Here is an 11,717-nt window from a genome sequence, read left to right as displayed (position 1 = left end):
TGAATGAACCCACTTGTGAAAACGTCATTCATGAACTTGAGGTCATGATTAATGATCTCGGTTACCACACTAAAATGGATGTCAATAACCCGTTGGATTATCCGGGTGAAAGTGATACATGTTCAGAGGTTCAGAGCTTAGAAGAATTGTGGATACCATCGGAAAAAACAATGTTGATGATGAAGTTGAAGATGATACTATACCTTTGGAACCAGTTACGCGTAAGAAGCACTTATCACATCTAGAACTCATTACAATTTTATGGTGCAGTTCGAAAAGACAATACCAGAGCTCTTGACCGCAATACGAAAAGTTAGAGATGAGCTTCAACTAGATTTAAATTTTAAGAAAAAACAGAACACAATAGACTCATATTTCACTTAATCGTCTTAGATATATTTGTACTTTTGAAGAATTATTAATTTATGATATTAATGGGACCATATATTTATATAGGGGTCTTCTGGAAATATATTATCTTATTATCTTATCGAAATTGGTGATTTTTTCCATTGGCCCAAGTCGGAACCGGAAGAAAATATTACTTTAGAGAGATTATTAATTTACCGAGTATTAATTTATAGAGATTTTACTGTATTATTTGTATGAATCTTAGTGTTATGCCAAAACATGAATTAGCTTTGAGTCATGACTTGTGGCTCTAAGCACCATATTACGACTAGGGGTAGTCTAGGGTCATGTTACGATGATGTCTTAAATTTGTAGTTGATCAAAGTATTGTTGTGATGAATTAGTGTGGGCCCATAAAAAATGTCTGATGAAAGTGTTTTGTACAGCCATTGCTCATACTAAAATTCTTTGGATTATGTGTTCAAATAAAATATGTGTTTAGTCCTAGAATAAACGAATTAAAATGAAATAATATGATGCAACAGTAGACTATGATCATAAAACAGATAAGTGAACATCCTTTAATTTGGGCCCAAGTACTTTTAGAGGATGAATGAGAATATATGTTTCTATCTCTATAAATACAAGACCAGATATTTTCAGTAGCATCAGTTTTTTGTGACTAAAACTATGGGAGAAAGCTCAGTACAAACTAACATCTCTTCACCAAGACAAGTGAAACTATTTGGTTTTCAGGTGATGGAATGTAATCAAACCACGATGCTTCCTCCTCCGCCACTTCCATCGGAGGACAAGAGATTTGAATGCCAATTTTGCCACAGAGAATTTGCGAATTCTCAAGCACTAGGTGGACACCAAAACGCACATAAAAAGGAAAGGCAAAGAGCAAGACGAGCTCATTTTATAGGTTATCAGCAGCGTTTCCGTCCTGTAGTTCCGTTGATCAATGCACACGCAGTAAGAACAGGAGCGCTGATTAATAATAACGTGAGTATGTCTAGGTATCGATCACAGACACTTTCAGGGGTTCCACTTCGATATCAGATACATTTCCGCCAACAACAACACATCATGGCCGTTCAAAATCAAGATCTTAATGGACCGGAAATTGATCTTCATCTACGACTTGCACCTCCTAAGGATTGATCATGAAAATAATGTACTCATATATAAGAATTTAGTACTAGTACTGATCAATTAGTTCCTCTTTCCTTCTTAAAATTTCTTCTTGTTTTTCCAATCATGCATTTTTGCTTTTCAATGGTTAGTACGGTTTACTTTGTTCACTTTTACTTGTCCATTTTAAACTTTGCACGCCTCTTAAAATACAATGACTGATGTGAAAAATGAACTTTTTGTATAATGGACTACTAAAGGACTGAAAAACAATACCCAACTCAGCTTGATTAACACTTATAGATGAGTGTTTACAACTTTAATTTAAGGCCAAGAACTGTATAATCATAACACAAGTACTCGTCTAAGACTAATAATATTATTCAACAAAATGTTTGCTAAACAAAACCGATATCGTCAAGCTTCTATATTTTCATTGTGTTGTCATCGAGACATAAGTGCTCATTTGGTATGGAGGATAAGGGATAACTAATTATTCCAAGATTAATTTTAGGATGAGTTTATCTCAAGTTTGGTTGGGATAAAATCACAGGATAACTTATCCCACATTAGTATCCTGCTGGGATTGTAGTGTGGGATAACAAAAATTTTAACTAGCAAATTTGTTTACTCGAAAAATGATACAGGTGAATTTGTTATGAGGTTAAGGACATACAGATTGATTTGACTTATAAAATAGAGATTAAGTAAGAAAAATGTGTTGTTTGGTGAGCGTATAAAGAAGGATAATATAGAATCGGTTCGAAACATCTCCAATTGCCATAAATCCATCATCTCCCAAACAGATCTTCAAATTTTATATAACTCAAAGCTTTAAGACCTCAACAATGGTGACCTTTTAACTCAACTCGATCGAATTTCAATCAAAACCCACACTTCAAAATAGACTTTACTTTGCATCTGTATAAAATGGAACTTACATGTTAGGTAAGTTTCGCAAGACAAAAAATGGAACAGAATGATAAAAAACTGAAAAATGAAATGTGGATTTTGATATTCTGGTAACATCACCTCCAACAAAACAATCTATAATGTAAGACATGAACAATCCAAAAGCTGTTGTCAGTTTCATTTTTCTAATCATAAGAGATGTATGAAGAAAACATACAAGAAGAATGCGCGAAATTCACATGGAGCAAGATCAAGAATTGTATCGAGAGGATGAAGATAAAAATCTTTTAGAGTAGCAAGATGTCAGCAACTACTTCATCAATCAATGAATTTAGCAATCGTTTCTCAATCTGTATTCCCAGTTCAAATGCTTCAACTTCGAAGTTCATCCATCTTCCAAAACCGCTGCTCATGTCCTTGTCTACGAGTTCATCAACCATGCAGTTTCCCATGCCACTCCACCCTGAAATTTCCCTATATACTTCTTCTGCTAGCCTCTTCTTGTTTTTAACCACCAATAGACCTTTTGACCATGAATCATATCCACCCTCCACAAACTGCCTACATCTTAAGTCCAAGCATTCACCCACACAATCAAATACAACCTTTCGTCTTTGTTTTAGCTCATCATCTCTATGACTATTTATCCTTTCCAGTTGATCAAAAAAGTGTGGATTGATGATCTTCTGACACCTTCCCATTGCAAAATCCATGAACATCGACTCAATATTGTATAGTATGTCCTTCACATATTCCAGCTCCCAATTTGGTGATTTCCCGTCTTCCTCTTTACCAAAAGTTGAAGAGGCAGAGTCTAACAAATCTACCTCAGGTTCCATAGAGTGGAACTTATTCCACGAGCATATACCAAACACTTCTTTAGCTTGTACCGATGAACTTTGCTTGCAAGCTGAAATTCATTAGATAATGTTCAGATATAGACCTATGTTCATAACACATTACCAGTGGATTTTTCATGCATAAAAATAAAGGCACTAGGTCTGCGTCTGCTGATCTTACCTCCTGTATTGTTACTTTCTGCAGTATCTGAAGAATTGCAACTTTCAGTAAGAAAAGATTGCTCAAGAACAGAAATAGGGCTCAGGAACCGACTGCCAAACACCTTCCTGCATTCATATTCACTGCTACCGTACTCACTCAGTTCCTCTTCAATCCCCTGAAATGATACAGATTAAATGATGAAATTGAGAGGTTTTCCATCTACTTGGTAGAAAGCAAGCTTTCTATAATTCAATAAAAAGAAGAGTTCTTAACCAAATAGAGCAAATACAATTACCAAAAGTACATTGAACTAGGAAAGTAGGAGGAGAGAAGAAAGTTTTAGCCAAAGATGTCCAAAACCATACTAAGTCAAATCCAAAGACCGCAAAACATCAAGTCATTAAAAGGCACAAAAGGGCTAACAAGAAATGCAGGTTAACATAGAGAGTCATCTGAATGGTCAAATAAAATTATCATATGACAAGGAATACAGTATAAGAATATCAGTTGATGTATCAAAAGAGGTATCTGCAACCTACAAATAGAGTGGCAAATTAATACAATAAAGATTCAAGTGCAAAAACAGAATTTTGTAAAACCTATGATACACACCTGATGATTGTGCTGCCCAGTGATTCCTAGAGGACCAGTAGAAGAAAAGCCAGGGTTGCAAGGGCTGACTAAATCATCCACTTCCATGTCATCATGGTTCCTGTTAACATGCAACATGGTGGTCTTTGATAAGCCATTCAGAGATGGTGACAGATCCTGGAAAATCGATGAGGAACTATTGGATGTTTTCTGGCGTGAAGACTCAACTACAGAAGATAATTCTCTTAACTTTTGATCCAAAAGAGTGCTCAAAGCATCCCCTCCACTCAAGTTATGCCCCAAAGGAGCCTTGAGATTATTCATACAATCTGAGGTGAGCTGCATCTTGTTACTTCGAAAGTCTGTGCTAAATTCATGACTTTTCCCTAATACTTCTCTTGGGAGCTCAGCCGTGGGCATCGATCGAGTTAGGGGAGTACTGAAAGAGAAAGAAATAATGTCTGTCCCTTTCCCTTTACTGTTCTCACCCCAGCTTATTTCCCTATCCATGAATGTGCCAGACTGAATCAGCTTGCCACTTTTATGAGTAGACATACTTCCAGTAGCCTGATTTTTCTCATACTGGATATCACCGTCACTAGGACGTTTCTTACGTGACACACTTTTAGTACAAGAATATGCTTCTTCCTTTTTATTGTCTGCCTCTCTGCTCAAACGTCTGGAGCTGACTTTGGAGTTTTCAGCCATTTTACCTGAACTTCTCTGTCGCACAAAGGAAGAATCACCACTGAGTGTTCGTTTTCCTTGTGAATTGGAAAGAAATTGCTTAGAAGGTGACTTGCCCCTATCAGCCATACTATTCTGTTTCTGATTATTCTGCCGCAGAACACTTGAACTATTATGTACAGATGGTTTCTTGTGTGTGTTTTTTTCTGTACTAGGTTGGCTTGTAAACAACTGGTTTGAGATGACTTTACTTGGTGGTTCTTTCTGGACAAGTACACTTCTGCTACTGCCTGCATTTAGGCCCTCTCTTTTCTGAACATTGGCTTTTGCTTGCAAGGCTAGTGAAACAGATTTTCCTTTAGTTTTGCCTCCACCAAAAGATTCATCAGAATCTGAGAAATCCTTCTGCCTGGCTATATCTGCGGACCCATTCCAGCTCTTATTCATAGGTTGCCCTTTAAGATACTTCGAAGCATTAGATTCAGCTGGCCTCCGAGAAGCTTCAGCAATCTTGGCTACCTTTTGAGAAGCTTCAGCCCTTTCTTTTAAACCTTTATACTTCAAGGGTACTGAAGAAGATCCAATTAGGGGGGATTTTACTTTCGAAATAGCTTGAGGTCCTGCATCAAGTATTCTGGCAGCTATTTCCATTATGTGAGCTGCATTCTGAGGTGGGATAGAATTGGCCCTTTTGATTGGGGATAGAGCCTTATAATGAGTGGCTGGGATTGATTTAGCCGACTTAGGAGGCAAAATCTCCGTTTGAAACTTCTCGATGGGCCTGCTGATTATCTTCTGTTGCTTTGGCTCGAATGAGCTCCTTCCTAGATCCTCCATCTTCTCTTGGAGGTTGCTGGAATATACTGTTTGAAAATTTTGCTGGTATTCGAGGTTTCTCGAAAGGGAAGGAGCGCTTCTTAGAGACTGGGAATCGAAAAATGGAGTAGAGTAAGGCTCTGACAAATTAGAGGATGGCAAGCAATCCAATCCCATAAGCCTTGCAACGACACCAGCAGGTTTGATTCCATAATATTCCTCATCAGTTACCGATGAGGCACAACTGTAGTCACTGCTTCCTTTGACACTGGACACAGCTGTAGTGTCATCCTCATTGTTCTGCAATCAAAATAGTTTCAGTTGAAAAAGTACAACAGGAAAATGTAATCTCCAAGTAGGTGGAAAAACAAAAGATGAGAAAGCTTAATTAACTATTGAATACAGACCAAATGAACACGAGTCATAGGCAAGTTCCCATCACATCTCTTCTTCTGTTTGGATAGCTCTGCAAAAAGGATAGGAATTATAACATTTGACAACATAGTTTTCTTGAAGTTCTACCACTATACATGCACATGGAAGAATCAGTGGTCCTATCCATTCTTCACAGACATTTTCAGCATTTACCTGGTATGTCAGACTTGCTAGAGAACAATTTCTTCCGTGACTTTGCATTCCAATCAAATAACTGCAGGAAGCCACCAACATAACCTCCACTTTTGGAACCCTGTTTCTCAACAACCATATTCACCTGCTGATCTCAAACTTTCTTCAAAGTTTGTAATCTGAAAAAACAGCTATAACAGCAAGCATTGTTTCCAGACCCATCTGCAGAAAATTTTAGAAGTAAGAGATACTGTTTAAAACAAAACTTGGGATAACTAATAAATGAGCGAGTAAAATGAAGATGCTTTTGTAGCATCTTCTTTTATAGATTTGTTCCTTTAGGCTACTTTTTTTTGTCAGCAGAACTTGCGAAATTAAGTAAAAGGAAATTTAGGAGATATGCTCCCCCACAGTTACTTTGATGATCTTATATTTTCTTCTTCGTAGTCCCCCCATTTTTTGTCCACCAATATTCTCAACTCCTTTTCCTTGTCATTGAAACCTATCCTCTTTCAAGAATTCCAATAAAACTACTTAGCTTTATCCAAATCTTGATGTGACATCTCTTTCCAGCAAATTTCTCCATTTATTGAATTCCAACCATTCGATCAATAATTAAGCTGACTGTAACATGATAATCAACTCAATTTCCTTATCTTGAAATCAACAGTAGTCGAAGGAGGCCACTACCTGTTGAAGAATGACTACCCAGAACATGTTACAAGTTCAGATTGTTACTTCATCCTGGTTCAGTCTTTTACTCTGTAGTGATGAAAACCTACACATTTGAGAAGCATTATCTAGTTGGCATTACATTGTGTTAGGCATGCAAGAGTTTTTTAATTGCACATAGCTACCTTTATAAATAATTATCTATCTCTTCCTCTACCCCAAATCTTAACCTCCTCCATGCTCCCTATAACACTAAGTCACTAATTCCTCCATCCAAATGTAGACCACCTAATCCTATTGCCCCACTTTCCTGACCCTGACAAGATCCTCACTTCTCTCAAGCTGTCTATTTTCAGTTGATTACTGGTCAGCATTTTCCGATGTTCGTCTTTAATATACCAAAGTGCCTAATTCCTATAACACTAAGTCACTAATTCCTCCATCCAAATGTAGACCACCTAATCCTATTGCCCCACTTTCCTGACCCTGACAAGATCCTCACTTCTCTCAAGCTGTCTATTTTCAGTTGATTACTGGTCAGTATTTTCCGATGTTCGTCTTTAATATACCAAAGTGAGTAGCAATATGACCTTGTTAGTTCAAACTTGTGCCTCCAAGGCTCCAGGACTAAGAAAGCTTATTAATTCAGTGTGAGACAAAAAAGGTGGCAGGACTAAAAAATTGATTAAAAAAAACAGAAGATCTTCAGGACCCAAATGCCACTAACACTTTACTAAAATCAAATTAGTTCCAACTTCCAACACGTTTGAAGTTGTTCTGTGACCTTTGAATTTGGACTCACGTAGTGTCCTAATAACATAAACGCGTAATCAGCACATTAAATCATTGCAAAATCAAATTGCATTGCAGACAAAGCAAGCAGCCACAAACCCAGTTCTTGATTTCCCAAATCATTCCAATGCAATCACTGTACCTTAAAAGGTATAGTCAATCGAATACTTAAAAGTCCAGTGCTTTTAAATGAACTCTAATATCTTTAGTACCCTCCCCTAGTTGGTCTAGAAATTTTCAAACTGAATCATATCTAAAAAAAGATTCTCTAATCAAAAATTCATTTCCCCCCTTTCCTTTCTCTTCTTCTTAGAAGTCAAAATCAAAAGCTCTTAATTTTTAATTCTAAATCTAGGTCAAACTATAATTAAACTAAAAAATCTGCAAAGATAACAAATTGAAATACATTCAACCCCGCAAATGATGAAGCAAAAACATAGCACTGAATCAATGTAACAGTCCTACAAAGAGAACAACAACCCAATTGGCATATCACCATTTTAAAGGAACAAAACAAAACAAAAAAAACCCAAACACAAAAAAGACTCTGAAGAACTCAGAACTCATTAAAGCTCCAGCCTTTACAAATTCCCTAGCAAAAAAAATCAATCTTTCCCATGTATAAATCATATAAGATGGTGAACAAGAAAACCCCAATTGGTATCAGCACAAAGAAACAAAACAAAATCAAACCCACATAACAAAACTTACAAATAAAATGTTTAAGCTCCTTGTAACCCAATCCTGTCCTTCCCAAGAATCTGAGAGATCAAACAAAAACATGGAACAAAAACTCAGCATTCCCATATATCAATTCATACAACAAACACACCACTGAAAAACTAAACATCAAACACAAATACAAGAAGAACTTACAAAACCAAGAAAAAACCAAGATTCTTTAACCCCTAGTTTACAAATGAAAATTATAGACTTTGCTATAGAAAAAACTGAAGAGATGAGTGAGTTTTGGGGGAATGGGGGAAAGGGGGAAGGGGAAAAATAGCTGTAAGAAATGAAAAGTGTAATCTTTAATTTGTCTGAAACAAAGAATAGTTGAATGGGCATTAAATGAGGAAGACAGAGAAAAAAGAAAGATTACATTTTAAAAAAAAGTTATATAATATTTGAAAGAAGAAAATAATTAATGTTTTGTCCAGAAAAGGTTAAAAAAGAGTTCTAACGTCTCTTTTTAGTGAAGTGATGAGAGGGAGGGATTTCAAATTCCCAACGGTAGGCGCTCCGATTCCATGCTTCGCTCTACACTACACCCTTTCAACTTTGACGAATATAATTTGCTGACTAATATTAAAATTAAGTCAACGACAAAAGTTGTAAATCAGAGATATGTTTTAAAACTATTTATTTACCAACTCCTCTTAATTAAAGTCCTATCTTATGTTGTTGGATCATAGTATTTTTGAATAAAAGTTACTTTTATAAATAAATAAAAATATATGTAATCAATTTTTCTTCTTTTTTCAGATACCTCTCTTGAGATTTCGCTTAATATATATATATAACTAGTGAAATCGTCTGCGCTTCGTGCGGTTATATGAAATATTTATAAGATAATAATATATAATATTTATATTTAGGTTACTATCAGATGTAACATGATACATTTTTTCATTTTTTAAAACATATAAAATAAAATATGTTTTTGCATCTTTTTAAGTGTAAACTATTCATATGTATATAGTAGAACATAATATTTACTGTGGCGAAGTAGATTGAATAAGAGGTAATATGTTGAAATAACAATATATTGTATTACGTTGGAAATATTCTATATGTTTGAATTTCCTCTATCTTTTGTAGGAGTACTAATTTTCTATACAAATTTTGATATCGTAAAAAAAAAATTAAATTTTTTATTATGTCTTTATTATTATATTGGTTTATTATAATTTTTTAAACGCTAATTAAATATTTATAAGAATTATGAAAACTGAAACATACAAAAGTTATGAATAATATTTAAGACTAGTAAATCTGGCCGCGCTTCGCGTGGTCCTCCTTGACCCTTCTTTTAAAAAAAAAATGATGAACAATCTTTTTATTTTACTTCAAAAAAATTATTTAAGAAAATCAAAATATTTTTTTGTACTCATATAAGTTACAGTTGATTTGAGAAGATGACCTTGTTGTTCATTAGTAATAAACTTGTATATATACATGTCAAGAAAAGAGAAAAATTAGAGGATAAATTATTTAAGCACCAATTATTTAAACAATAATCTTCCCTACTTTAATCTTTTTATTGTTTAATTGTTTGTTAACTTTTTTAGTTATATGAATATAAAAACGTCAAGCGTGAACTGAGCTATTTTTTCCTTATCGGACGACATCCTTTCAAGAAGAAAGGTACAATCTTCTCAAGAGAATGCGGGATTGCAAGGAACAAAATTTTAAGATATAAAAGACTTGTTTCACAGTAAAAGTTTAGGAAAAGAACATATGATAAAATAAATGTCTACTAAAAGAAAACTAAAGAGAAAATGGCCTAAAGACCCTCAACCTATACCCGAAATCTCAACTACACACTCTAATTTTACGGGTGTCCTATCACCGCCCCCACCCCCGCCAAATATTTTATTGGTCTATTTACTACACACTTGAGTGTTGACCTATCATAAGAGGTGAGAACACCTCCTCTAGGCGCGTGAGAAGAGGCAACAACCTTAAATTTTGACGAAAAAAATTGTACTTCTCCAACAGTCATCTTCCCCAAGTTAAATAAACCATTTTTCCTTCTTCCCCACAATTAACCCTTGTTCCTTCTTTAAAAATTTCACGATTTTCTTTCAATTTAAGGTAGGTTTTAGTTGTTTATGTTCATTTCTACTTTAAATCTTGAAGTTAGGGTTTTTAATCTGCTCTAATTTCTTATTTAGGGTCTCTAATTTGAATTTTGAATTTTCTCAAAATTCGTTAAAAATGGTAAATGAAAACTTGAATAAGCTTTGTATGGATGAATCAGACCCAATGCTCAATGTTGTAGTGAGATGCAAACATGAAATTTTGTTGAATTTGAAAACTTCTTGGTCAAGATTAAATCCGGGAACAAGATTTGAACTTTACTAAATCAGTTGCTAAACTATGTAATCAAGTTGAAAATATACATAAAAATGCTTCGATTCAAATGGAGAAAACGAGATGAAAAACTTCTCTTTGGGGTTTCTTACGTTTTTAGGTGGGAAATGGAGAAAAAACAAGAATTGGGGGTGGAAGTGGGTGGGGACCCGCGCGTGCAACACACATGAGACAATTTGTTTTTGTTTGGTTTATGTGGACAGGGTAGCACAAGTGTGTAGTAAATAGACAAATAAAATGTTCAGTGAAGTGATACGACATCCGTGAAGTTGAAGTGTGTAGTTGGAATTTCGGGTATAAATTGGGGGGGCTTTAGACCATTTTCTCAAAACTAAATGATAAATATCTATAAATGAAGATGATAAACATTTTGAAGATCTAAATTGGACATGATAAAGGAGAAATTATTTCTCCATCTTATATTAGTTATCAACGTTATTAAAAATATTTGTCGTCATCTTTTGCAAAATCAAATTGGATTTTTTTTTTTCATTTTGCCATTAAAAATTAACTATTTAATCAACAAAAGGATGAGTAGATATGCTAATTATAATGAAGAAAATGAAAGGGAAAAAAGCAAGATAAAGATAAAAAAAAATAACTAAAAATAAACCATTACATTAATCTGATTACAGCAATTTCATATAAGTAATAGGCTAAATAATGTAATTGTAAATTATTTTTAATGAATAACTTGTTATCTACTTCTTCCTTTCAGAAATAATGAAACACCAAAAAACTCCTCTTCTGTATGTTCTTAATAATATGGTATCATCGAATTTAATCAGTTCCTGCAATTGAATTTATGTTTAATATCTTTAATGAAAAAAATATCACATCATATCAAAACAAAAGTTCTTCGACAATAATAAAAAATTAAAGAACTTACAAACTAAAAACATTTTGCCATACTAATAATATATCAATCAAACCCGTGTCTCAATAATTCTGATATAGCAATACAAAAATAGAGTAAACAATCTTATATTTCTGAGATCCATTGTAAATTAAGAGGGATTTATAGTTCAAAACAAAACACATATTAGACTTTTGGGGTTCTATAATTATTGCATGATAAGGTGAGAGACTCAAAA

General features: G+C 34.4%; 2 protein-coding genes across 2 annotated transcripts; one reads left to right on the top strand and one right to left on the bottom strand.

Annotated features, from left to right (window-relative positions):
- Positions 1 to 1,041: 1,041 nt before the first annotated feature.
- On the top strand, positions 1,042 to 1,518 carry LOC107062110 (zinc finger protein 6-like). Its single transcript, XM_015312345.1, has one exon. The coding sequence runs from the start codon at positions 1,042 to 1,044 to the stop codon at positions 1,516 to 1,518; it is 477 nt and encodes a 158-aa protein (XP_015167831.1).
- Positions 1,519 to 2,306: 788 nt separating this feature from the next.
- LOC102606116 (uncharacterized) lies at positions 2,307 to 8,597 on the bottom strand. The gene is made up of 7 exons (XM_006355339.2): positions 8,404 to 8,597; positions 8,239 to 8,288; positions 6,085 to 6,285; positions 5,904 to 5,962; positions 4,015 to 5,796; positions 3,421 to 3,577; positions 2,307 to 3,310 (listed from the first exon to the last, which is right to left on the bottom strand). The coding sequence occupies exons 3-7, from the start codon at positions 6,200 to 6,202 to the stop codon at positions 2,688 to 2,690; spliced, it is 2,739 nt and encodes a 912-aa protein (XP_006355401.1). The 5' UTR covers positions 6,203 to 6,285; positions 8,239 to 8,288; positions 8,404 to 8,597; the 3' UTR covers positions 2,307 to 2,687.
- Between the last annotated feature and the right edge of the window lie 3,120 nt (positions 8,598 to 11,717).

Source organism: Solanum tuberosum, unplaced genomic scaffold (genome assembly GCF_000226075.1).
Source record: "Solanum tuberosum cultivar DM 1-3 516 R44 unplaced genomic scaffold, SolTub_3.0 scf00200, whole genome shotgun sequence".
Lineage (NCBI taxonomy): Eukaryota > Viridiplantae > Streptophyta > Magnoliopsida > Solanales > Solanaceae > Solanum > Solanum tuberosum.
The sequence above is the reverse complement of the archived record's forward strand: the minus strand, read 5'-3'. Positions and strand labels throughout refer to the sequence as shown.

Excerpts from the sequence above, each read along its gene's own strand:
- LOC107062110 (XM_015312345.1), top strand. The coding sequence starts at position 1,042 with ATGGGAGAAAGCTCAGTACAAACTAACATCTCTTCACCAAGACAAGTG.
- LOC102606116 (XM_006355339.2), bottom strand. The coding sequence starts at position 6,202 with ATGGTTGTTGAGAAACAGGGTTCCAAAAGTGGAGGTTATGTTGGTGGC. Across the intron at positions 5,963-6,084 it reads TAGCAAGTCTGACATACCAG|AGCTATCCAAACAGAAGAAG; the intron begins GTAAATGCTGAA and ends TCCTTTTTGCAG. Across the intron at positions 3,578-4,014 it reads CTGGGCAGCACAATCATCAG|GGGATTGAAGAGGAACTGAG; the intron begins GTGTGTATCATA and ends GTATCATTTCAG.